This window comes from Nicotiana tabacum, chromosome 23 (genome assembly GCF_000715075.1).
Source record: "Nicotiana tabacum cultivar K326 chromosome 23, ASM71507v2, whole genome shotgun sequence".
Classification (NCBI taxonomy): Eukaryota; Viridiplantae; Streptophyta; class Magnoliopsida; order Solanales; family Solanaceae; genus Nicotiana; species Nicotiana tabacum.
This window is the reverse complement of record NC_134102.1, coordinates 119,599,491-119,625,604: the sequence shown is the minus strand read 5'-3', so window position 1 is coordinate 119,625,604 and position 26,114 is coordinate 119,599,491. Positions and strand designations below refer to the sequence as shown.

Sequence of the window (26,114 nt, the reverse complement as noted above, 5' to 3'; positions counted from 1 at the left end):
ATAAAGCATAGCTACGATTCTGGTTACCACCTGATCTGGAACCTCTACCTCGATCTCGACCTCTACCTGCTGAAGACTAAGACTCGTGCCCTGAAGGATGCACAAACATAGATGATCCTGTTGTTGAATTCGCTAGTTATGCCATACCCCTAGAATCTCTATTTGGGCAATCTCGCATCATATGCCCCGGGCGTCCACATGTATAACAAGCATCAGAACCGGCTTTGCATTGGCCCTAGTGTCCTCTAATGCAGATGGCACACCACAGCATAAATGTCTATGTGTGCCCCAAACCTCGCTGTCGCTGCAAACTTGATGCCTGGAAGCTTTCACTTGGTCCTGACTGAGTATAACGGTCATACCTGTAACCCTGTAACTGAGGTGGCAGAGGCCTAGGTGGCCATCCGAAGTACTGGGGCCTATAACTACCGTGAGACTGCTCCTGAGACCTGGCAAATCTCATCCTCTTACGCTGCCCGGACTCGGTCCTCTCTGTACCCTGCTGTCGATGCCTACCCCTTTCTATATTCTGGGCGAATGCCTGAATCCGGGAGATTTCTATACTATGGGTCCTCCCTCTAATATGTCCCCGTGAACTATGGGGGACTCAAAGCAATAAAATCTCGGACCCTTGAACTCCCAGACCCCTCAGAATATCCTGCACTAGCGGGTGCCGTAGCCTGTTGCTGGATAGCTACCAACTGTGTCAACAAATGCACCGCACTCCTCAAGTCCTGATCTGATAGAAGCGGAGGGAGAACTGGATGTGCGGTCTCCCTAGGAATCTCCTCAGGTGGTGGAGGAGCCTGTAATGGTTGGGTAGGGGTCTCTCCTTGGGCCTCCGATTGGGCCCCATCACCTACTGTTGTATCTCTCCTCTGGCTATCCGTAGTCTTCCTAGTCATCGTCATCTGTGCATGCAAATGCCAACTCGTAAGTTTAACTCAAATTTCCTATAACTCAGTTCTACATCACAATTTAGATTTGGAAGAAGGGTAACCAACTCCTAAATGCCCCGTAGTCCCCTGCTTATATAATGTGGTGTACAACACATCTATAAACAAGACCCTACTAGATACGGCTTGTGGACTCCCTAGGACAGAACTGCTCTGATACCACTTTTGTCATGCCCCGAATCTGGGGGGACGAGACCGGCACCCGGTGCCTCACCTATCCTTGCATACCAACTTGCGACTAAGGGACTCTGAACGTATAAAGTCATACTTTGGTCATGGGCCACATTGCAAGACAATTTGTGAAGCAAAATATAAAACTGAATGGAAACTAACGCTGACTAAACATCAATATGAAGCTGGGCCGGCAAGGCTGTCCTAACTACTACAACTGACAAACCAACAAAATATATATACAAGGCCTATAAGGCTAACATACAGCACTAACTGACAGGTTATGTCTACAGGCCTCTACTGATGGATATACTGTGATCGAAACAGGGCCCCGACCTACCCATAGCCTATATACATATTGCCATCAAAACATCTGTAGAGCCTCACTACATTATAATCATCCAAAAGAACCGAGCATACCATTACCATACTAGTCTAGCCTACTACCCAGTTGTCCTATTTTCTCTGAGTTTCTTCTGAATTACCCTCAAGTTGACACTTCTCCTTGTTAGAACACTATGATCCTTACCTAAAGCTCACTATAAGACACCCTAACATAAAACCACAACGCTCTAAGACCCATAAGTTGTTGTATTCTTTTTAAGCACCCCATAAATACTACAACCGAGACACCCATTCTGAAAAACCTTATGTGAACTTAAAATTGTTCATCTTTCCTTTCTTATACTGAAATGTAGAATCCATAGTCATATAGAATTACCGCAAGTCCCGACACAATCCAATGTAAATAACCGATTCTAGCAATATACGAATTCAAAAAGAAATTCATTTCCACATATACATTTTAAATCCATTAGATGCCTCTCGAGAATCATCTACTCTGCCCAAATCTAAATTGTACCGCCCAAACAGGCCGAAAGACACGTGACCCATTAGCACAATGACACTCAAAGAAGTAACCCTACTTTAACACCACCAATCAAATTCATACTTCGTGCGCACTACATCCTTCAAATAACAACTTAATCATTCCATGATTTTCATATTTTCATAAAGTGTAATGTAACCCGTATTCAGAAATTTCCTTGGTCGAGTCATCCTCAATCTCAACCTCTACAGTCATAACTGATCCACAAGTATGTCTTAAACCAAAACTAAAATTTAACATATAACCATGAAATTGAATTGTCAATAGTAGGCTCCCCCACTTGGCTCAAAGCCATAGATTAAAACACTCAATAACTCATAATACCCATACTCTATTACTGCCATAATACCGTATTCAGTTCAACAAAAATTCTTATCAAGCTCATGCAACACCAACCATAAAATACCTCATACATCCCGCAGGTAGAAAAAAACTCTCTACTCAACATTATAAGGAACACACCTATATAGATTACTACGCAGGAGATAACCCATCTATTTATCCTCAAATTGGCATCATGTTATACCCTTTCGCAGCCACAATTACTATGCAATCACTTAATCTTTTTGAGTCCACACGCATTAACAAGACATGAAAATCTACTTCGCTCCACAATTAAACAACATGAAAGATCCTTCAACGCACAAATTGAGACAGACACCAAACACCCAATAGCCCATTTTTCATCATATTCAAGCCACCTGAACACATCCCGCTGTCACATCATACTCGTCACTTAGCCATTCAACCTCATCGAGCCATAATTTCACTCATAGGGACACTACCGGACATATGAGTCCAATGTACAAGTTCACACAACTGAAGCTACCGAGCTTAAGCTGCGGTCTAACCCTAGCCTCAAGTCCTCCAGACTAGCCCATCACCAAAACACAGAATACATATCTCAAACCTCGTTCGTGGAATCACAAGCCAGCGATGCGCGGCTGATACAGAGCGCTCACATGCACACATGAATGCGTGGAAGGAATTCAAAGAGTTATGCTTCAAGCTGAATCATTTCCGCATGATAAGGAAAGAAAGATGGGAAATTATCCTAAATGCCCTGTAGCCTATCGAAGATAAATATGGACGTCATCATACAGATCCGCAAGACTCTACTAGACATTTGCTCATGACTTGTAGAACCTATGAACCTAGAGCTCTGATACCAACTTGTCACGAACCAAAATCTAACTAGTCGTGATGGCACCTAACCCAACCCGTTAGGTAAGCCAATTTATAAATATCCGATTAAAAATAATATTTAACTCACTCTAATACATTTTCCAAGGACTGATAGTACAAATCATGAGCTTCTAAGATTAGAATTTACAGAGCTGGTATGAAATAAAAATACATCATCTGTTTGAAATATATATATATATATATATATATATATATATATATATATATATATATATATATGAACAGATTAATAATTCTGGAGCTACCATGAACAAGAGGCAGCAATAACTGAAATGTAGGTACATCTTCAGATCCAGTTCCCGTTGTACGCAGCAACATCGGCGTCAGAAATCTACACGCAGGGTGCAGAAGTGTAGTATGAGTACAACCGACCCCATGTACTTAATAAGTAACAAACCTAAACTTGAGTTGAAAGTAGTGACGAGCTTGTACCAAGGTAAGAGTCCAACTCCAATAACCAACAACAATTCATAACAATATAATTTAAAACAACACAAGTAATAACTCAAAGGTAAGATGCTCAGCTCGTATATAGTTCTGGAAAATACACATTTTCTTTTTTGAAGTATAACAGTAGAACTCAAATCTTTTGCCAAAAGTCACCAAAAATATGAGTAAGTCTGAAATCTATAAATATTTCTCAACAACTTTAACGGTAGATAAGAAGTCTCATTATCAGATGGCATGATGAAAAATACTTCTCTATGCCTACATATCAAATATGCATATCTAATGCAATGCAACATAGTAATGACTCGCACTCTCAGAGTACACTCAATCACTCAGTACTGTATATGGTCAATCCAGCCCATGGAAGAGCCACCCAATATATATATATATATATATATATATATATATATATATATATATATATATATATACACTCATAATAACTGACATCCAATCATTCAGTACTGTACAAGGCTAATCCAGTACATGGGAAGATCCATCCCCAAATATCAATGATTAGGACAAGATCCATGTCTAGGTAATATCCATCCCTCAATATAAATGTTTCGGACAAGATCCATGCCCAGAGAAGATCCATCCCTCAATATAAATGCTTCGGGCAAGATTCATGTCCAGGGAAGATCCATCCCTCAAATTACACTTACTTGTATAGAGTGGTGAAACACAAAAGTGGTGTGTAATAGATACACTTTTGAAAAGTTGAGTATCTAAAAATATTTTTGTGAACAACAAGTGTGTAACAAGAATTTTGGGTACAAGTTCACATGGGATTTTATGTATTCTGCGTATGGGTGTTTAACGGGCGGGTTGGACGGGCTGGAAAAAAAAAATCAGCCCGTCCGTTTAACATTGCGGACTGTTAGCGGGCTGTACTTTTTCGAATTTTTTTTTGTCCGTCCGAGTTCGGCTTAATGGGTTGTTAGCGGATTGTTAGCGGACCGTGGATTTTTTATTTTTTTTAAAGTAAATTTTATTTTTTTTATTCAATGTTATTGATACTTAAGTGTTTGTAAACTTTTAAGGTTTAGAATTAAACTTTGAAGTTTAAAATTTTAAATTTGAATTTTGAAATTTGAATTTTATAATGTTAAAATTAAAATTTGAAAGTAAGTGGCTACAAAAAATTATTTAATAAGACCTATATGTAAGGATCAAGCTCCGAAGACTTTCATTTGATATTTTTATTGAATAATATATAATACTTCAAATTAAGTTGCAAGTTCTTTTTTGATTTTGTTATTTTTGAACTTGCAAATTAAAAGTTTACAACAATTATAAAAAAAGAAATAGTACATCACATGCTTTGCATCATTTTTGTAAGTTCATCCATGTCAACATGAGGTTCTTGGTTTCCGGCATTGGTTGAATCAGAACCATAAACCATTATATCTCCAATTTCTTGGTCCTCCACTTCAACTATCTCGTCACGCCCTTGATTTCGTCGTTCTGATCTTATCCAATCTCTGAAGCACACTAGAATTTCCAAAGCGTTGCTACCCAATGAATGACGGGTATCTCCTAGTTGCTGCCTTGCTTGGCTAAATGCGCTCTCTGATGCGACTGTTGAAATCGGCACATTTAGCACGTCTCGAGCCATGGCCGAAAGAACAGGAAATTGATTTGAGTTGCTCCTCCACCAACCCAATGGTAGAAATTCCTTTGTGCGGGGCTCTACTGACTTTTGCAAGTAGAATTGAAGTTCATTGATATTCCTGCTACTGATTTGTTGATACTCCCCTATTGTAGACCAAATCAAATAATCTTCAACACCATCATTATCATCCAAAGCACTGGTCCCAGATGTTGAAACTGAACTTGAAGGAATATTTGCATCTACAGCAGAAGAAGCATCAACAATGTTAGCATAATTATTATATAATGTTTCTAAATATTTTTGTAGATAAGAAATACAAGTGTCAATATCAAGAGTTTCAGTTGGTCCATTAAAAAAAAAATTAAAAAAAAAACGTAATAATAAACGGGCTGAACCGGGCTGTAGCCCGTTAACGAGTTAACGGGCTAAACCGGGTTGTAGCCCGTTAACGGGTTAACGGGCTTAGCGGATTCCGGTATACCGGTATCAAAAAATTATTCGTTTGAAACCCGCTCCCTGTCCAACCCATCCCAGCCCGCCGCCCCCCTCCCCCCCCCCCCCACGCTACAGTACCGGGCTGAATCGGGTTAGACCGGGCTGTAAACGGATCAGTCCGGCCCGATTAACAGGTATAATTCTGCCTAATATAATTAACATAATTCGAGCGCGAGGATCGGAGAAGAACACTAACTTCGAGGATTACTACTGTTTTATCAATTTGTACATCATGGTTCTTGTAATCTTGACTTTCAAAAGTGTTAGCAAAAGTGCTCTTCTCCTAATTTTTTTTGTGGATTTGTTGTCATTGACACATGACTTTCACTGCCATCTGTTCAGAAGAAAACTAGCAAGTGATCAAATTTAACTAGTTTCTTTTGAGAATTTTTAGAACGTTTAGTTATTAAGATAGCACCTGCTTATAGACTAAGGGATCGTTTGGTGTGCGGACTAAATTATCTCGGGATTATAGTCATGAGATTACAATTCCTAAACTAATTTATACCACCGGGAAGGTACTATAAAATAATCCCAAGTTTTATGGGATAAGATGGATATTCATGATTAAGTCTGGGACCAAACACAATACAAATTTAATTCCACAAGTTATCCCACCTTATCGTGTGTACCAAACAACCCCTAATGATTAAGAAATATTGTCTCACGAAAATGCAACAGAGGGAGTAGATAATGTTCTTGTTTTACTTGATCAAATGGCTATTTTATGGGTTGGAAAATGAACAAAACAAAAAAAACATCTTTCTTGTTGAAAAAGGACATGATACTATTAATGTAGGACTTCCATCCAATACAAATTACAACATCATTCGCTAAAAAAAGCAAGATTGTGCAAAATTCCAATATTATCATTACAATGGATCCCTTTACACTTATGACCAACTAGTGATGAATACTTCTTAACCACCAGACGATACTGCATTCGATCAGAAACAGTTTCCCGGCGTGTCAAACAATCGAGTAGCATCATTCTTGGCGCATCCACCCACATCTTTGGCATTATTATCAAGAAAAACAAGAAAAGCGAAGAAATAATAGCCAACGCTCTACCTGCACTCATTAAACCAGTTTTAGTATTCCCTGAAATTGAAAACATGGATAGGAAATAGCTAAACATTAGAAAAAGCAGTGCCAGATCTAGCAGCGCCCCGCCCAAACTATCCTGAATGAATAACACCATCATTCCAACAGACAATGCAAAGGCCAAGGAGTTGAAAATAAGGAACAAATTCAGATAATTAGTCGGCATTTGTACTTGTCCATTGCTTAAACCACCTCGTAAATTTCCAGAATCATTGGAATAAAGTCCTCCTGGAGGACTCAATACAGCTTGATAAGAAGCTGTGGCAATTAGAACTGCAACCACTAGAAGCACATTGCGCATGTCTTCTGATAAACCCTTATGTAGAAAAGCGTGGAGCTTTACTATTTTCTGAGACATGTATTCTTTTGAACTGAAAAATTGCGCCTTGCTACAAACTGAGGGAAGTAATGAAGATCTGCAAACTCCTGCCTTTTGCAAAACTTTCTTAATTTCTCTGCTCGACTCCATTGCTAGTCTTAGGGCAATATCGAATGCTGTCAAGCCTTCTGCGTTAATTTCATTAAGCGTGTATACTCTTTTGATCAAACGTCTAACCACCTGTACAAATATCCATTCTAGTATTACAAATTCATCTTCTGCTAATTTTCAAATTAAAAGTTAAAAGTACAGAAATTTATCAAGAAAGCATGCCTGGGGTTGGTTTGTAGAAGCTGCAATATGCAGAACTGTATTTCCAGCCTCATCTTTCCAGTCCAAAATATCCAAATTTTCAGTCCGCTGAAGCCATCCCAAGAGGACTTTGAACGCTCTTTCATTGCTATTTTTCACAGCAATATGAACTGCAGTTTCATCGCAAATGGTCAAGTCCTCGACAGATGCAGGACAAGCTAGTAAAAATTGGGCCAAAAATTCTACGTCATCTATTTCTGCCACATAATGTAAAGGTGTAATTCTTCCCTTTCCTTGCACTCGGATAAGGTCGGGGTTAAACTGAACCAGCCTTGAGACAGTCTCCCTGTGTCCGTTGCGCAAAGCCAAGTCAAGGGGGCTAAATCCATTGGTGTTGAGTTTCCCACAAAATGAATGCTTTAAGCTCATTATTTCAATAGCAAAGTGTGTACAACCTTCTGAGGCTGCTATATGCAGAGGCGTATCGATAAATTGTACCTGTTCAAAGCTTTCCAGTAGAAATGGATTTGAACATAGAAGCTCATATAACACATCAATATTACCCACTCGAGCAGCCTCCGCCAGCTTCTCAGCCGCCTCCATTGGAACTTAAACTTGTTGTGATTAGCCCTTCAGAATAGACCCTTTTAATATTTTCATATATAGCAAAGTATAGGGGCAATGGCCCCTTGACATTTTCTTACATTTGTTATCTTATTCTATTTCTATTTTGATAGCTGTGCATATAATTCATTGTTATTCCCGGTCAATATTCCTGTATTTGTAAATATTAATTCTGCAAAATATAAGTTAACGTAATGAAACAATAATAATGAATTCGAGCCCACTGAATTCACAGTGTTTCCTTAAGGAATTTAATCCCCTCCTAGTACCCAAGGTAATGGATTATTTCCTCCCAGGATAGAACGAATAACACACTGGTGTAGCGGTACTTCAAACCCCAGTGTTTCGGCGAACACAAAGTTCGGTAGCAAATCACACTTACAGTTGCTTTGTTTGAAGTTAAAAAACAATGCAGAACGAAGGAGTATATACTCAGAAAAACGTATGGAAGTTCTGAGAGGAAGGAATGCAATGTATAGCCAATTTGTTGAGTTCTTGTTTGTTCCTTCAACATTGCTGCTCATTTATATAGCAACCAAGAAGGAGTGCAAGACCAAAACGTCCACCCTTCATGGTGGAGCAAGCATTAAGTGTTTGTGGAGCAAGCACTTCATGGTGTGTGGAGCAAGCACTTCATGGTGGGAAGACCATTATCCGGCTGCCAATTATCAATACACGGATTGGAAAATATCCGTTACAAATACGGATAATCTTACGTTAATATTTACTATTAATAAATAAATTTGGTCCAAAAAATTAATCAATCAATCGATCATTTGACCAAATCCAAATCCAAATCCGAAGCCGAAGCCGAAGCCGTAGCCGAAGCCGGACCAAATCCGAAGCCGAAGCCGAAGCCGAATCCGAAGCCGAGCCGAGCGAGCGAGCGACGACGACGGCGCGAGGCTTGCTTTCTTCTTAACTCTTTAAGAGCTACAAGAAGAGCAATCATATATATACCCACCAAAAATGTCTTCCACTTCCAATATGGGACAATGTCTTATTGTTAAGAGGGGAAAACTTAAAATTTTACTCAAAATTTTATTTTCCCTCCATTTCCCATTCACCCTCATTTTAAGAATATTACATCTTAAAATAAAACCTCAACAATCCCCCACATGAATGGGGAATGGCTATATCACGGAAGTATGCATGAAAAACTGTGTGATTTACAAGCAAGGATTAATTGCATCTGGATAAGTAGGTTTCCCTTTGAACTTTCCGTAGTAAACTTATGTCGGATATACTCGGTCAATCGGTAGATTTGATATCTTTGAACCGTCGATCTTTGGTGTATACCTAGACAACCATAAGTCACACAATCAACCCTTAACCGTCTTTGGTTCTCATTGTTGTGTTCGTTTCAGCCATGAACACCGCCTGGTTTATAAGTGCGTAGAGAACTGGCCTTACAAAGTTCTCCTTGAAGCGGCTCACACTTCACACTTAAATAGGTGATTCCTAAACGTGTCATCCTGTAGATACACTATTTGATATACCCCGTATCAAATTTAGAAATCATTAAAAAGCCTTAATGCTTTATCCTTGGTACTGAACATTGTCTCATCACGAGAATGGACTAAAATTTTATTTGACAATGTTGAACCGTCATTAATGACTTTGTTTGATCTCTTTGAACCTAGATCTTGGGATCTCCAGTCTTCTAGGTAGAGTTACCGCCACAATGACTTGTTCTCGGCCATAGCCCCATTCCCCTTGATGATTTCTCAACTACCTCTCTAGTTAGGCCTTTTGTAAGTGGATCCGACACATTATCACTTGACTTTACATAGTCAATTGTGATAATTCCTCTAGAGAGTAATTGCCTAACGGTTTTATGTCTTCGTCGTATATGACGAGATTTACCGTTATACATGACGCTCCCAGCCCTTCCAATTGCCGCTTGACTATCACAATGTATGCATATTGATGTCAACGGTTTGGGCCAAAATGGAATGTCTTCCAAGAAATTCCGGAGCCATTCAGCTTCTTCACCGGCTTTATCTAAGGCTATGAATTCAGCCTCCATTGTAGAGCGGGCAATACATGTTTGTTTGGACGACTTCCAAGATACCGCTCCTCCACCAATAGTGAAAACATATCCACTCGTGGACTTAGAATCAGTTGAACCGGTGATCCAATTTGCATCACAGTATCCCTCAATCACCGTAGGGAAATTACTGTAGTGTAATTCAAAGTTCTGGGTATGTTCTAAATATCCCAAAACTCGTTTCATTGCCATCCAATGAGATTGGCCTGGATTGCTCGTATATCGACTCAGTTTACTTATAGCACAAGCTATGTCTGGTCGTGTACAATTCATGATATACATTAAGCATCCCAATACACGAGCATAATCCAATTGTGATATGCTTTGGCCTTTGTTCTTTGCTAATGCAAGATTCACGTCAATTGGAGTCTTTGCAACTTTAAAGCCCAAGTGCTTGAATTTTTCAAGTACTGTCTTAATATAATGAGATTGTGACAATGCCAGACCTTGAGGAGTCTTATTGATCTTAATTCCCAGAATTAAATCAGCAACTCCCAAGTCTTTCATATCAAATTTGCTATTGAACATACGCTTAGTAGCATTTATGTTGGCAATGTCATTACTCATTATCAACATATCATCCACATATAGGCAAACAATGACTATGTGATTTGGAACATTTTTAATGTACACGCATTTATCACATTCATTTATCTTAAAACCATTTGACAACATTGTTTGGTCAAATTTCGCATGCCATTGTTTGGGTGCTTGTTTTAGTCCGTAAAGAGACTTAACAAGTCTACATACCTTCTTTTCTTTACCTGGAACCACAAACCCTTCGGGTTGTTCCATGTAAATTTCTTCCTCCAACTCTCCATTTAAGAAGGCCGTCTTAACATCCATTTGATGAATTTCAAGACCATACACTGCAGCTAATGCTACTAACATCCGTATGGACGTAATTCTTGTAACTGGAGAGTATGTATCAAAGTAGTCTAGACCTTCTCGTTGTCTATACCCTTTGACTACGAGCCTTGCCTTGAATTTATCAATAGTGCCATCATCTTTGATTTTTCTCTTAAAAATCCATTTAGAACCCAAAGGTTTATTTCCAGGAGGAAGATCAACCAATTCCCAGGTATGGTTGTTCAATATGGATTCTATTTCACTATTGACTGCCTCTTTCCAAAACAATGATTCCGAAGAAGTCATAGCTTCTTTAAATGTTTGAGGCTCATTCTCCAATAAGAAAGTCACAAAATCTGGTCCAAATGAAGTAGACGTTCTTTGACGTTTACTACGTCTTGGATTCTCCTGATTACATGTACTTTCTTTTGTTTCTTCCCGAGGTCGTTTAGATCCTTCACCAAACGACTCACATTCCTTTTTATACGGATATATATTTTCAAAAAACTCAGCATTATCTGATTCTATAACCGTATTATTATGAATCTCGGGATTTTCTGATTTATGAACCAGAAATCGATATGCTTTACTATTTGTCGCATATCCTATGAAAACACAATCAACGGTTTTCGGTCCTATCTTTACCCTTTTGGGTTTAGGAACTTGCACTTTTGCCAAACACCCCCACACTTTAAAATAATTCAAGTTGGGCTTCCTTCCTTTCCATTGTTCATAAGGAATGGATTGTGTTTTGCTATGGGGCACTCGATTTAATATTCGATTAGCCGTAAGAATGGCTTCCCCCACAAGTTCTGTGGCAAACCAGAACTTATCAACAACGCATTCATCATCTCCTTTAATGTGCGATTCTTTCTTTCCGCAATCCCATTAGATTGGGGCGTGTAAGGGGCTGTTGTTTGATGAATAATTCCATATTCTAAACATATTTCTTCAAAAGGAGATTCATATTCACCACCCCTATCACTTCTTATCATTTTTACTTTCTTGTTAAGTTGCGTTTCAACTTCATTTTTGTATTGCCTGAATGCGTCTATTGCTTCATCTTTACTATTCAGTAAGTAAACATAGCAATATCGAGTACCATCGTCAATAAAAGTTATGAAATACTTCTTTCCACCGCGAGATGGTATTGACTTCATGTCACAAATATCTGTGTGAATTAAGTCTAAAGGATTCGAATTCCTTTCAACTGACTTATAAGGATGTTTAACATACTTACATTCCACACATATTTGACATTTTGATTTTTCGCATTCAAACTTGGGCAGTACTTCCAAGTTAATCATTTTCCGCAAGGTTTTATAATTGACATGACCCAAACGCACATGCCATAAATCATTTGACTCAAGTAAGTAAGAAGAAGCTGGAATATTATTATTATTTTCAACAACCATTACATTGAGATTGAAAAGGCCCTCGGTGAGGTAACCTTTTCCCACAAATATTCCATTCTTACTAATTACAACCTTGTTGGATACAAAAACGCACTTAAAACCGTGCTTAACAAGAAGTCCAGTAGAGACTAAATTCTTTCTCATTTCGGGAACATGAAGGACATTGTTCAAAGTCATGACCTTGCCAGAAGTCATTTTTAGAAATACCTTCCCATATCCTTCAACTTTTGCTGTTGAAGCATTTCCCATATAAACTGTCTCTCCGGGTTCAGCAAGAGCATAGGTAGCAAAAGCCTCTCTAACTCCACAAACATGGCGAGTGGCTCCTGAATCAAACCACCACAGTTTAGGATTTCCCACCAAGTTACATTCAGAGAGCATGGCACACAAGTTATCAACATCATCATGGTTTACTACCATGTTTGCTTGACCCCTTTTCTTGTCTTTCTTCGGAGCACGACACTCCGTAGATTTGTGTCCGGATTTCCCACAGTTGTAGCAGTTTCCACTGAACCGCTTCTTGCTTGGGTTGTATTTCGGACCAGAAGCCTTCTTCCTCTTTTTGTTAGCTTCAACAATATTTGCTCCCATTATTGTTGAATTTCCACGGCCTCTCCTTTCAGCAGCTTTATTGTCCTCTTCGATTCTCAACCGAACAATGAGATCTTCAAGGGACATTTCCTTTCGTTTGTGTTTCAAATAATTTTTGAAGTCCTTCCACAACGGAGGCAACTTCTCAATCATTGCTGCTACTTGGAATGCTTCGTTGATTACAAGACCTTCAGCAAGTAGATCATGAATAATCACTTGCAATTCCTGGACTTGAGTAATAACAGACTTGCTATCTATCATTTTGTAGTCCAGAAATTTTGCGGTAACGAATTTCTTCATCCCGGCATCTTCAGTCTTATATTTCTTTTCAAGCGCATTCCACAATTCTTTGGATGTCTCCATGCTACTGTATACATTATACAGATTATCATCCAGTCCGCTAAGAATATAATTCTTGCATAAAAAATCAGAATGCTTCCACGCTTCAATCACGAGAAAGCGTTCATTATCTGGAGTTTTATCCGGCAGATCAGGAACATCTTCCTTGATGAACTTCTGTAAACATAACGTAGTTAAGTAGAAGAACATCTTCTGCTGCCAGCGTTTGAAATCAATCCCGGAAAATTTTCCGGGTTTTTCTGCCGGTGCCAACGCCGGTGTTCGGCTTGTCGTTGCGTTGGCAGTCGCCATCGGAACAGCTTGGTTTTCGTTTTCAGTCATCATCTTTTCTGTAAAAGAATGACACAAACAAACGTTTAATACACGTTTTCAAACTGGAGTAAAAATCACGTAGATTTTAATATCCAACAAAACGCCACGAAGGCTTTACTCTCCAAAACGGGAGTACACAAAACCACAAAGGTTTTAGTTTGCAGAATAATAAGAATAACACAAGTACATAAATAAATATTAAATTCCTTAAGATTGTTATTCCCGGTCAATATTCCTGTATTTGTAAATATTAATTCTGCAAAATATAAGTTAACGTAATGAAACAATAATAATGAATTCGAGCCCACTGAATTCACAGTGTTTCCTTAAGGAATTTAATCCCCTCCTAGTACCCAAGGTAATGGATTATTTCCTCCCAGGATAGAACGAATAACACACTGGTGTAGCGGTACTTCAAACCCCAGTGTTTCGGCGAACACAAAGTTCGGTAGCAAATCACACTTACAGTTGCTTTGTTTGAAGTTAAAAAACAATGCAGAACGAAGGAGTATATACTCAGAAAAACGTATGGAACCAAGAAGGAGTGCAAGACCAAAACGTCCACCCTTCATGGTGGAGCAAGCATTAAGTGTTTGTGGAGCAAGCACTTCATGGTGTGTGGAGCAAGCACTTCATGGTGGGAAGACCATTATCCGGCTGCCAATTATCAATACACGGATTGGAAAATATCCGTTACAAATACGGATAATCTTATCCAAAAAATTAATCAATCAATTGACCAAATCCGAATCGAATCCGAATCCGAATCCGAAGCCGAAGCCGAAGCCGAAGCCGAAGCCGAAGCCGAAGCCGCCGAAGCCGAAGCCGAAGCCGAAGCCGAAGCCGAAGCCGAGCCGAGCGAGCGAGCGACGACGACGGCGCGAGGCTTGCTTTCTTCTTAACTCTTTAAGAGCTACAAGAAGAGCAATCATATATATACCCACCAAAAATGTCTTCCACTTCCAATATGGGACAATGTCTTATTGTTAAGAGGGGGAAACTTAAAATTTTACTCAAAATTTCATTTTCCCTCCATTTCCCATTCACCCTCATTTTAAGAATATTACATCTTAAAATAAAACCTCAACAATCATAAATATTGATGTTGATTTCAATATTTTCCAGGTATTTCTTTTGTTATACGCGGAATGGAACACGCAACCAACAACCAAATTGACTTTGATTAAACTAATACCACCACTCTACCATTTTCATATAAAATACTTATTTGTTTGCTGGACAGAATGGATAAAACCAGCAAGCTTTCAGTATCATACGCGGAAACTTCCCCTTTTTTTATTGTTCAATCAATTCTCATTGGAAGAACAAGAGAACATAAAGCAACACAAAGTCAATGCATTAGCACTCTATTTTTCTTCAAATTTTGTTTCTACAAGGCTAAAACAAACGTTACTACTTACAAGTAACTTCATCGGTTAATAACTCAACATGGATCAAATACTGACCGATGTTTGTGAAGCAGGAGATATTAATGACTTCTACTTGCTAAATCCTGATCTTGAAAGAATCGATGAGATCCCATTTGTGGATACTCCATTACACATTGCTGCATCAGCTGGAAAAACTCAATTAGCCATTGAAATCCTGAGCTTAAAGCCTTCATTTGGTAGAAAGCTAAACTCTGAAGGTCTAAGCCCCTTGCACTCGGCTCTGAAAAAAGGACATGTTGAGACCGCGAAACGACTCATCAAGCATGATCCTGAACTCATTCGTGTTCGAGGAAGAGAAAGAATTACTCCTTTACATTATGTAGCAGAAACAGAAAATATCAATCTTTTAGGGGAGTTTCTCTATGCTTGCCCTGCATCAATCAAGGACTTGACCATTAGTGGTGAGACTGCTTTACATGTTGCTGTCAAAACCAGCAAGTTAAATTGTGTCCTAGTTTTACTGGGATGGCTCCAAAGGACAAACAACAGAGAGATTCTTAAGTTGAAAGATGAAAATGGTGATACTGTTCTGCATATTGCTGTGTCAACAAATCAACTCCAGGTTTGTGCTCTTATTTTTCTAACTACTTTTTTGGAAGGGAAAATGTTCAAATTTGTCCTTACTATGTGAAATTACTTAATTTTGCCTTCGGTAAAGTTCTTGATCCATTCATACCCTAATCTTTGACAAATCATCTCGTATTAACCCTTGTTATTAACATAACTCCAGTATGAAATGGGTAGACTCCACATGTCCAAATTTTTTTATGAGAAAATGTTCAACTTCTGACTGTGATTTAAAATTACCCCTCCGCTAGTATTGGCGTTGGAATTTTCCAAGTTTAGTCTACAGAAAATTTTTGGTAAAGGGAGATGGCTTAAACTCAAATGACGATATGTCCAAAGACAGGACCATTTTGTCTTCAGAGATCCAAAGCTAATCATGTCCGTTTGTTTGCTTTAAAAGAGAACATATCTAGGCCATCCATTTGAGTAAAAGAATGAAATAGAATATTAGAAATCTAGAAGCTTCTTTTACCGTGTGTAATGTGTAGGTAAAATGTGTATATATTAATTCCTCTATATTCTTTCTTAGGATTCTTTTAGGTAGTTACACATAGACAAATAGTGATAGGACACATGTACCTAGTATAACAGATTTTTATTCCTTTTGCTTTGTATAAATACTTGTACATAGTTGAATGAAATAGACAGCAAAAAGTTCTCCATTATAATTTTTTCGTTTCTATTATGGTATCAGAGCAAAAGGTATAGATCCTATCTTCTTGCTCAAGTTTTCTCTTGGACTTCTTCAATGGCAGTCACTGATGATCCCTCTGTTACACTGCCTGCTGGAAGTCCTTCCACAATCCAATCCCCTCAAATCACTATCACAAATGATAACTCTCATCCCTTTTACCTGCATCCTTCAGATTCACCTGGAATGATTCTTGTCAATTCCATCTTTGATGGAAAGGGATATGGAGGATGGCGTAGAGCAGCCCTCATAGCTCTCTCAGCTAAAAATAAGGTTGGCTTCATAGATGCGATGATCACAGAGCCACCTGCAGATTCACCCTCTTTTAAGGCATGGAGTCGATGCAATGATATGGTAATATTATGGCTGCTGAACTCTCTTTCAAAGCAGATTGCTGAGAGTATCCTTTATTCTAAGACTGCTAAAGAAATATGGAAGGAATTGGAAGATAGATTTGGTCAAAGCAATGGAGCTTTGCTTTATCAGCTGCAGAAGGAACTTAGCGATTTAGTTTAGGGAAGTTCTGATATTGTTGGGTATTACACAAAGTTTAAGAAAATCTTGGATGAGTTGGACAGTTTTGATACTTGTACTCACTGTAGTTGTGAGTGCTCTTGTAGAGGAAAGAGCAGATCTCTGAGATCCCAGCATGATGGAAGGCTTATTCAGTTCCTGGTGGGGCTGAAAGATGCTTATTCAGGAGTGAAAAATAATATTCTCATGACCACACCTCTTCCTAGCATCAATCATGCTTACTCACTTTTGATCTAGGAAGAGAAATCCAGGTTGCACAACATTCTCTTGACTCTGTCTTCTTGGCCACAAAACAACAATATGGAGGTCAGAAGTATGCTCAAGCAGATAAGAGAGGAAATTTTGACGGAAAGAGAAACACAATGGTATGTTATTATTGTAAGAAACCTGGACATTCATTTGAGAAATGCTACAGAATCATTGGGTTTCCTGTAGATTTTAAATTTACTAAGAACAAAAGGTCTCAAAGAGGTGTTCATGGACATGCAACAGCCACAACAAATCCTAATTCTGATTACTCAATCTATGGTTTGGAGAAAGGACTCACTCAAGAGCAGTATCACAATCTATGTCGTGTACTTCAACAAGCTAAGTTTACACCACAAGGAGACATCAGCTCAAAAGTGAATGTGATTGCAAATTGTGCTGGTATACCTAAATACTTTTTTTTCAAAAATAGCTAACACTATTATTTGGATCTTAGACTCAGGAGCATCTGAACACATGACATGTGATCTTAATCTTCTATTCAATGTTAGAACCTTAGTCAAGCCAGTCTTTGTTAATCTTCCTAACTCACAAAGGGTTAAGGTCACTCAGGCAGGAAATGTACAAGTTCTTCCTGATCTCACTTTGATTAATGTTCTTTTTGTTCCTACTTTTAAGCATAACCTTGTATCAGTTCACAAACTTTGTCAGCATGTTAATTGTCTACTCATTTTTCACTCTATTGGTGCAATTTTATAGGCCCCTTCAATGAAGAGGCCAGTGGTTCTTGGTAAGGAGAAACAAGGGATTTATCTACTTCACACCATCAAGCCTAGTAGAAGTTTGGTTGATTCCAAGAAGGACTACTGTCCAGTTTTTTCAGCTTCCAAGAAGGACTATTGTCCAGCTTCTTCTAAGTGTATTAGGGATAGTACTGAGTGTTTAGTTTCAGTTTCATGTTGTTCTGCACTTTCAAATGATGTAAGCCTATGGCACTTGAGGTTAGGGCATTTGCCTTATTATAATATGAGAAATATTTCTTCTATCTCTTAATCTACTTCAGCTAATTTGATCAATCATTGTGAGATATGTGCCAAAGTTAGACAAGTAAAGTTACCTTTCTAATCTAGTACTATATCAACTAAGGAAATCTTTGAATTAATTCACATTGACACTTGGAGACTCTATAAAGAACCCGCTCATGATGGTTTTAGGTATTTTCTCACAATTATTGATGACTTTAGTAGGGGGACTTGGACTTATCTACTTAGTACTAAGTCAAATGCTTTTACCCTTTTAAAATAATTTCTTGCCATGATGGAAAGACAATTTGGGAAGAAGGTCAAAATCATAAGATTAGATAATGCCTGGGAACTTGGGAGTGGACTAGAAAGTTCAGCTTTTCTTTCTTCTCAAGGGATAATACATCAAACTACTTGTGTTTACACCCCCACAACAAAATGGAATAGTTGAAAGAAAACACAAGCACCTTTTGGAAACATGCAGGGCACTTTTGTTCCAGTCTAAACTTTCTATTTCTTTCTGGGGAGAATGCTTATTAACTGCTACCCATCTCATTAATAGAATTCCTTCTAAGGTTCTTAATCTAAAATCTCCTTATGAAGTCTTATTTGGTGTAGCACTCTTCTATCACTCACTTAGAACTTTTGGTTGCATTGTCTATGCCTGCACACGAACTCCTTACAGATCAAAGCTTGATCCAAGATCTGTACCCTGTGTATTTGTAGGGTATCCAGTAGGAAATAAAGGGTACAAGCTCCTAAACCTGCAGACCATGAAGATTTTTGTTTCTAGGGATGTCAAGTTCCATGAAACCATCTTCCCATTTATTTCGGTTAAAGGGAAACAAACTATTTTCCCTTCTTCATCAACACAACCTACTGATTGTGTCTATAGGGAGCTTTCATCACATTCTGATACCCAGACTGTTTCCTTCTCAGTTCCTATTGCTTCTTCTCACATGATTCATTCCACTTCTCCCTCTAATTCTTCTCCTTCCTCTTCTTCTCCTATCCTACATTCAACCTCTCTTAGTCCTATTCCTTTTTCCCACTCTCATATTTTACCTACATCACCTAAACTTAGGAGGTTTAGCAGACCACACATTACCCCACCATATCTTTCTGATTATGTTTGCAACTCAGTGTTTTTAACAGACCTTACTGCTTCTTGTTTTGCCACTTCTATACAGCCCACTATATTGCCTTTCTCTGCTTTGTCTCAAACAAATTAGTCTTTCCTTAAAACTATTTCATATACCTCAGAACCTACTTCCTATTCCCAAGCAGTTCTACACCCAGGATGGCAAGAGGCTATGGCCAAAGAATTTGAGGCTTTGGAAGCAAATAAGACATGGGAAGTTGTTCTTTTGCCTGCCGGAAAGAAAGAACTACCATGTAAATGGGTATATAAAGTGAAATATAGGTCTGATGGTTCTTTGGAGAGATACAAAGCATGTTTGGTGATTAGAGGAGATATTCAACGGGAAGGGATAGATTTCAATGAGACTTTTTTCCCATTTGTCAAAATGACAACCATCAAATGTCTTCTTGCTATTGCAGTTAAGAAGAACTGGGAAGTATTTCAATTGGATGTAAATAACACCTTCTTGCATGGGGATTTGCAAGAAGAAGTCTTTATGAAATTTCCAGCGGGGATGCAGTCCCCTTCACCCAATCATGTATGCCTTTAAGAAGTCTCTCTATGGTTTGCGGCAAGCCTCAAGGCAGTGGTATGCCAGGCTTACGGCAGCTTTGAATTTTAAAGGGTATTCTCATTCACTCAACGGCTACTCTTTATTTTTTAAGAAATCAGAAGGGAAAGTTACTATTATTGCCGTCTATGTTGATGACATTCTAATAACAGGAGATGATTTATTAGAGCAACACCGTTTGAAAGAGTTTCTTGATTGTGAATTTAAGATCAAAGACCTCGGGCAAGCACACTATTTCTTAGGCATGGAAATCATTCGTGAAGAAAAAGGTTTCATTTTGACTCAAAAGAGATTTACCTCAGAACTCTTGACTGAATTTGGAGTTCTTGACCTCAAGGCCACTACATCGCCCATTGATCCCACTCAAAGACAACCTTCACAATGGAGATTTGATTCCAGACCCAACTTTTTATCGCTGACTTCTAGGGAAATTGAATTTCCTCACTCACACGGGGCCTGACTTGTCCTTCGCCGTGCAACATTTGAGTCAATTTATGCAGTCTCCACGCCAACCTCACTTGGACGTAGCTTTTCATTGTCTGTGTTATCTTCTCTCAAATCCTGCAATGGGTCTTTTGCTCAACCCTAATCCCTCGCTTCGCCTTCTTGCTTTCTGTGACTACGACTGGGGACGATGTCCTAATTCTCATCATTCTATTAGTGGATTCTACATTAGCCTTGGTGGTTCGCCGGTATCCTGGAAATCAAAGAAACAACCTTTAGTTTCTTTGTCCTTTGCTGAAGCAGAGTATAGATCCATGAGACGAGTGGTCGCAGAGATTACCTGGTTAGTTCGATTGCTCGAAGATCTGTCTATTTCACCCTCTCTGCTGATTCAGCTCCATTCCGATAGCCAAGCAGCGATTCATATCGCCAAAAATCCAGTATTCCACGAACGTACGAAGCACGTGGAACTTGATTGCCATTTTGTTCGCCAATAATTTCATGAGGGAATCATTTCCTTGACCTTTGTCCCTTCCCATCAACGGGTTGCCGATATCTTCACCAAACTCTTGTCCGGTCCGATTCACCACTCTATCATCGTCCTCCTCCAACTTGAAGGGGGGTATTGGCGTCGGAATTTTTCAAGTTTAGTCCACAGAAAATTTTTGGTAAAGGAGATAGCTTAAACTCAAATGATAATATGCCCAAAGATAGGACCATTTTGTCTTCAGAGATCCAAAGCTAATCATGTCCGTTTGTTTGCTTTAAAAGAGAACATATTTAGGCCGTCCATTTGAGTAAAAGAATGAAATAGAGTATTAGAAATCTAGAAGCTTCTTTTACCGTATGTAGTGTGTTGGTAAAATGTGTACATATTAATTCCTCTATATTCTTTTTTAGGATTCTTTTAGGTAGTTACACATAGACAAATAGTGATAGGACACCTGTACCTAGCATAACAGATTTTTATTCCTTTTGCTTTGTATAAATACTTGTACACAGTTGAATAAAATAGACAGCAAAAAGTTCTCCATTATAATTTTTTCGTTTCTGTTAGCTAGGGACGAGGTTGTTTCCTGACGGGGAGGCGATATTAATCCTAACCGAGGCAAATTTGCTCAATTTCGAATAATAAAAGATCAAATTTTATCCTTTTCCCTTTTTGGAATAGATCGTAGGTTTAGTAGCAATACTATTAATTCTAATTATTTTTATCATTATGCAGATAGTTAAGTTGTTAATCAAGAACATGAAAAATATAAACGAAAAGAATATGCAAGGATTGACAGCACTTGACATAGCAATGGGACCTCCAGACGAACAAAACAGAGAAATGAAGAGGCTTTTACGCTCTTCTGGTGCTTCAACTACCTCTTCACTGAAAACAGACGTTCTTTTATCAGATTTTCTTGGATCAAAAGAGACAATCAGCGAAAAGTTCGTCAAATACGACGTTAATCTAAGAAAAGGTTTATCAAATGACGTGCGAAATGCTCTTCTAGTGGTAGCTATACTCATCGCAACAGCCACATACCAAGCATTGCTCAGCCCACCTGGCGACGTAACACAAGGCGACGGCAGCACTACAACCACCGCGGGCGGCGGCGGTCGTCCCGGGACAGTGGTTTTGCCAAAGAAATACTTCAACCCCATAACGTATACAAATACAATATGTTTTGTAATTTCTGTGGGGTTGATTATTTTCTTGGTTCAAACTAGTAGGTATAGTTTGCCATTACAAATGTCTTTGGTTTTCATGATGTTGAGTTACATGATCTCATTGTTAGCTATATTTCCGCCGGGGAAAGTTGCTGCATATGCTGTGATTTCGTCTTCTATTGTGATTATATATGCAAGGTTTCTAGGATCAATGGAGTATGTTCCTGGTTTAAGATGGTTACTAGGCTACGATCGTCTTAAATTGCAGCGAAAAGTCGTACTTAGCAAGTATGCAAAGGATGAGTTTAATTAGCTTCACTAGATCAAACTCTGTTTATCTTTATCTTAAGTTCAACTTTATGTAATTTTCAAGTTATAACCATAAGCTTTGAGTAAATTGATGATTGGTTTCTCTAACCATTCTGTTTTGTCAAAATTTTTGTCGTCAAAATTGACACTTACCTCAGTCACACACAATGTGAAGAATGATAGTATCTCTTTATATTTGGTAACGATTTAACTTTTAATTTCTCATTGTACTCGACAAAAACATCATGGCATATTTGATACTCAAGTTTCAAAAAAAAAATTCTTTCTTAAATTTTGTGCACATAATAAGAGCTCATATCTTCAAAGACTAAGTATAATTATTTTAATTACTAGAAATCCTTAGACAACTTATAACGATGTTTATTTGGCACATTTCTAATAATATTGAAATTTTAAAGTGTAACCTTATAAATTGTTTACCCGAAAAACGGATAACAATTGAATTTATACGTAGTTCTAAGGATACGTGGTATAACTTGGTACAAATTGGGAAAGATAAATAAATGAATATTGAAATTAGTTGTAAAAGAAATGAATTCAAACCGAATGAATTAGTTAGCCTAAGTCTTGAAGTCGAATAGAGAGTAATTGATAGGAGAACAATATAACTAAATATCAAAGCCAGAGAAGAATAATGTATTGCTTTGTGTTCTATGGATCTTCATAAATTTGTCTCCTACAAATGATAACACCCCTTAATATAGTGAGAAAATCCTATTTTGGATATAATTAAAATACATAGTGGTGATCCCATGATAGATTAATTAATTAGTCTTTCCATGATTTGCACCGTGATTTCCGCCGAGATTTCCACCCAATTGCTGATATTCCGGTTCTCTGTCTTTGGCTCGATAAGCTTTCCTCAATCGAGGCCGATCTTTGGCCTCGGTCGGTCTCTACATTTAGCTCGATCTCAATCTTGGCAGATCTCCATTTAGCTCAATCTCGATATTGGCTGGTCTCGAACTTAGCTGGTTTCGATCTCGATCGATCCCTGAATCACGATCTAGGAAATATCTATACATGTATAATCCAATCTATTTTGAGATTGAACCTTGGTCTGCCGCCACGATCTCAATTAGCCATACAAAATCGGGCAAGTTCATTTTCGACCGTATACAGATAGTCCCCTCATTCTTTGGAGAGTAATGACAAGAAACAATTTGAGCCTTCGATCATGATGTAATGGTCGTGACATAAGCAGCAAAAGTGACCGAAACGTCTCGTCGGTACAGTTTCCTAGGTATTTAATGCGCGTCAGTCGACGGTCGGCCACTACCAGTTTTGAGCCGTCATTGCGAAACCGATGAATAGCCCCTTTCTTCATTATTTCAAACTTTTACTTTCAAATCTATTCCATTCTAATCTCCATAGTCCTTTGCCTTCTTTAAAGCTTCCTATCTTCAAGTCTTTAAGTTTCTTTGCTCGTTCTTTCTAAAAATTAAAAACATTTCAGTCTACATTCTTCTTTGCCCACAAAAACTAAATAGCAAAAACATCTAAAACTGTTTTGCAGAAAGAGGCTGCTTCCTCGTCTCGGTCGGCCGGCGAAAAACCAGTGGTGGAGCCACGCCCGGAAGATCTTACTCCGGGAGGGTGTGTCATTAATTCCGACTTTAAGGTCAAGAAACCCTCACCGGTTCCTGGTCGATGCGAACTGGTATCGAGATATATATGCTCGATACCCAAAAGCCTCCTTGATCAGGTGAAAAAAGATTGCAACTGGAGAAACAAAAGGGTTGTGATACCGGCACCAGAAGAAGCGATCACCACCCACGTGGAAGGGTTCCTGAGTGTTTACACTTATCCTTTCACATTGGGCCTTCTCGATTCGATCATTGTAGACTTATGCAAGAAATACCAGGTGACCCTCGGTCAAATTCACCCCTCTTTTTGGAGGATCGTGATACTGCTCCGTTTCTTCGTGAGCAAAATCGATGGGCTTTCCTTCACCCTTAACCACCCGTGAGATTATATAGCCCTCGACTCTATCGAGGTGGGCTGATAAAGCTTAAACACCGGGATACCAAAGTGCTCATCTCGATTATAGATGAAGACAGAGATCGGGGCTGGATGTGCCGATTCGTTCGGGTGAAAACCAAGGACCTAATCCCGACTGAGAGCATGCCATTTCCCGAGAAATGGAATATGAAACATAAGTATGATTCTGTTTTTAATTTTTGTTCATTGTTTTTACTTCTTCATTCTTTCTTACCGGTGTTTTTCTCAACACAGTCGTTGCTTAGATGCCGGGCGCGGTTCCCTACCTTGAGAACTAGGTTAGGAGCCTGGTTTCGATGTCAACGTATGCTGAGCACGCATGGCGTGATTTATCAAAGGGTCGGTGGGAGGCTCGTACTCATGATAAGCCTTCTTCCTAACTTACTGATTTGTCTATCGTGCAAACATTTTTGCAAACACAAGTTTACTTACTTTCTCCTTTTGTAGGTCTTGGAAAGGATGTGGCTATGAGGCCCTTGCCCGGTGATGAAGAAATTTTACCGCCTGTCTCGAAATCGGTGAAGGAGAATAAGAGAAAAAGGGCCTTGGACTCTGAGGGTCAAAAACCTAAGAAAAGAACAGACCGTAAGCCCAAGGGGAACATAATCCCATTGACTATGGAGCCAGTCCGAAGGTTAAGGGAAGAAGAAGAAGAAAAAGAAAAAGAATTCTGGGTTGGTGGCCCGTGCACGAGCTAGCACCAAGTTTCGGAGAGCTTCGGAACCGGTGGGAGTTGATACTACTCTGTCTAGGCTCGTTGAGGTCGAGGAGGAGACTTCGGCCCAAGTCCCCAAGCCAAGAGGAAATGAAGATGCTTTACCTCAGGGCAAAGAGACCGATGAGGAGGCAGCGGATGCCGGTGCAGAAACTCGGCTCGAGGCTCCCCAAGACAGAGGCGGTGCCCCAAAAGACCTACTTGGGGCAATAGAAATTTAGGATTCCCCCTTGTTTCCTTTATTTTCCAACTTGATGGTACGCGATGCTCAGGCCGTGGAGGCATGTCACGAGGAAGGAGCTCATGGAGAGGAAGATACTTTTCGTGGTTATTTTGTTGGGGTAGAAGGTGTCACCGGTCTGAGTGACTTGGAGGTTTGGAAGAAGAGCTCGGGCGAGGTGGAGCGCCTTGTCTTTTGAATGAAGCCCAACAGGCCCTAAACCGGGTAAGTACATATTTTCTTTGCCGATGTCAATTTTCATACTTGTGCTTTTTTCCTATTGTATAATTCATTCCTTCTATTTTTGTAGGCTTCTGCGCTCTATCATGAAACTTTCTTCTGATCTCGAGGGGATCTGAACCGATACGAAGCTGAAAATCGAAGGCTTACTGAGGAGAGAGATGCCTTCAAGCTTCTCAGTGAGCAGAGGGAAGAGGAAGCAAAAAGACTACGGGCTGAGCTAGAAGTAGCTTAGAAAGAACATGCTGATCTAACCGAGCAGGTAAAAAGAATCTTTGAAGTTAATATCACAGGCTCGGGTGTGGTGGCTAATAGTTCAATCCCACAGATCCAGTGAAAGCTCGATGTGATCGGGTAGCTTTGTGAGGAAGTGGACATAGTGAAAGCGGAGGCCGAGGCATGGAAGAAGAACATAGACCGCCTTGCATCAGAAAGGGAGGCTGCCCGAGCTCAACTAGCCTCAGTTGAGACCCAACTCTGAAGCTTGAAAGAGAAGGCCTTCGTACAAGCCAAGAAAATTGAGGAGTTCCAGTCTCGGTTGGGTTTAGCAACTTCCGATCGAGAGAAGCTGGCCAAAGATCTTGCAGCAGACAAATTAGAGGT

The 26,114-nt window shown here is 39.2% G+C and overlaps 2 protein-coding genes across 2 annotated transcripts; one reads left to right on the top strand and one right to left on the bottom strand.

The window, feature by feature from the left end:
• Nucleotides 1-6,576: 6,576 nt before the first annotated feature.
• On the bottom strand, nucleotides 6,577-8,178 carry LOC107764879 (ankyrin repeat-containing protein BDA1-like). Its single transcript, XM_016583460.2, has 2 exons — nucleotides 7,539-8,178; nucleotides 6,577-7,445 (listed from the first exon to the last, which is right to left on the bottom strand). Exons 1-2 carry the CDS (start codon nucleotides 8,118-8,120, stop codon nucleotides 6,609-6,611), a joined length of 1,419 nt encoding a protein of 472 aa, XP_016438946.1. The 5' UTR covers nucleotides 8,121-8,178; the 3' UTR covers nucleotides 6,577-6,608.
• A 6,904-nt stretch (nucleotides 8,179-15,082) lies between these two features.
• LOC107803375 (ankyrin repeat-containing protein BDA1-like) lies at nucleotides 15,083-22,422 on the top strand. The gene is made up of 2 exons (XM_016627076.2): nucleotides 15,083-15,731; nucleotides 21,572-22,422. Exons 1-2 carry the CDS (start codon nucleotides 15,168-15,170, stop codon nucleotides 22,316-22,318), a joined length of 1,311 nt encoding a protein of 436 aa, XP_016482562.1. The 5' UTR covers nucleotides 15,083-15,167; the 3' UTR covers nucleotides 22,319-22,422.
• The last annotated feature ends 3,692 nt before the right edge of the window (nucleotides 22,423-26,114 follow it).

What these genes read in the sequence shown, in the direction of transcription:
- LOC107764879 (XM_016583460.2), bottom strand. Translation starts at nt 8,120, where the DNA reads ATGGAGGCGGCTGAGAAGCTGGCGGAGGCTGCTCGAGTGGGTAATATT. An exon ending in CTTCTACAAACCAACCCCAG is followed by an intron (nt 7,446 to 7,538) that starts GCATGCTTTCTT and finishes ATATTTGTACAG; the next exon opens with GTGGTTAGACGTTTGATCAA.
- LOC107803375 (XM_016627076.2), top strand. Translation starts at nt 15,168, where the DNA reads ATGGATCAAATACTGACCGATGTTTGTGAAGCAGGAGATATTAATGAC. An exon ending in TGTCAACAAATCAACTCCAG is followed by an intron (nt 15,732 to 21,571) that starts GTTTGTGCTCTT and finishes ATCATTATGCAG; the next exon opens with ATAGTTAAGTTGTTAATCAA.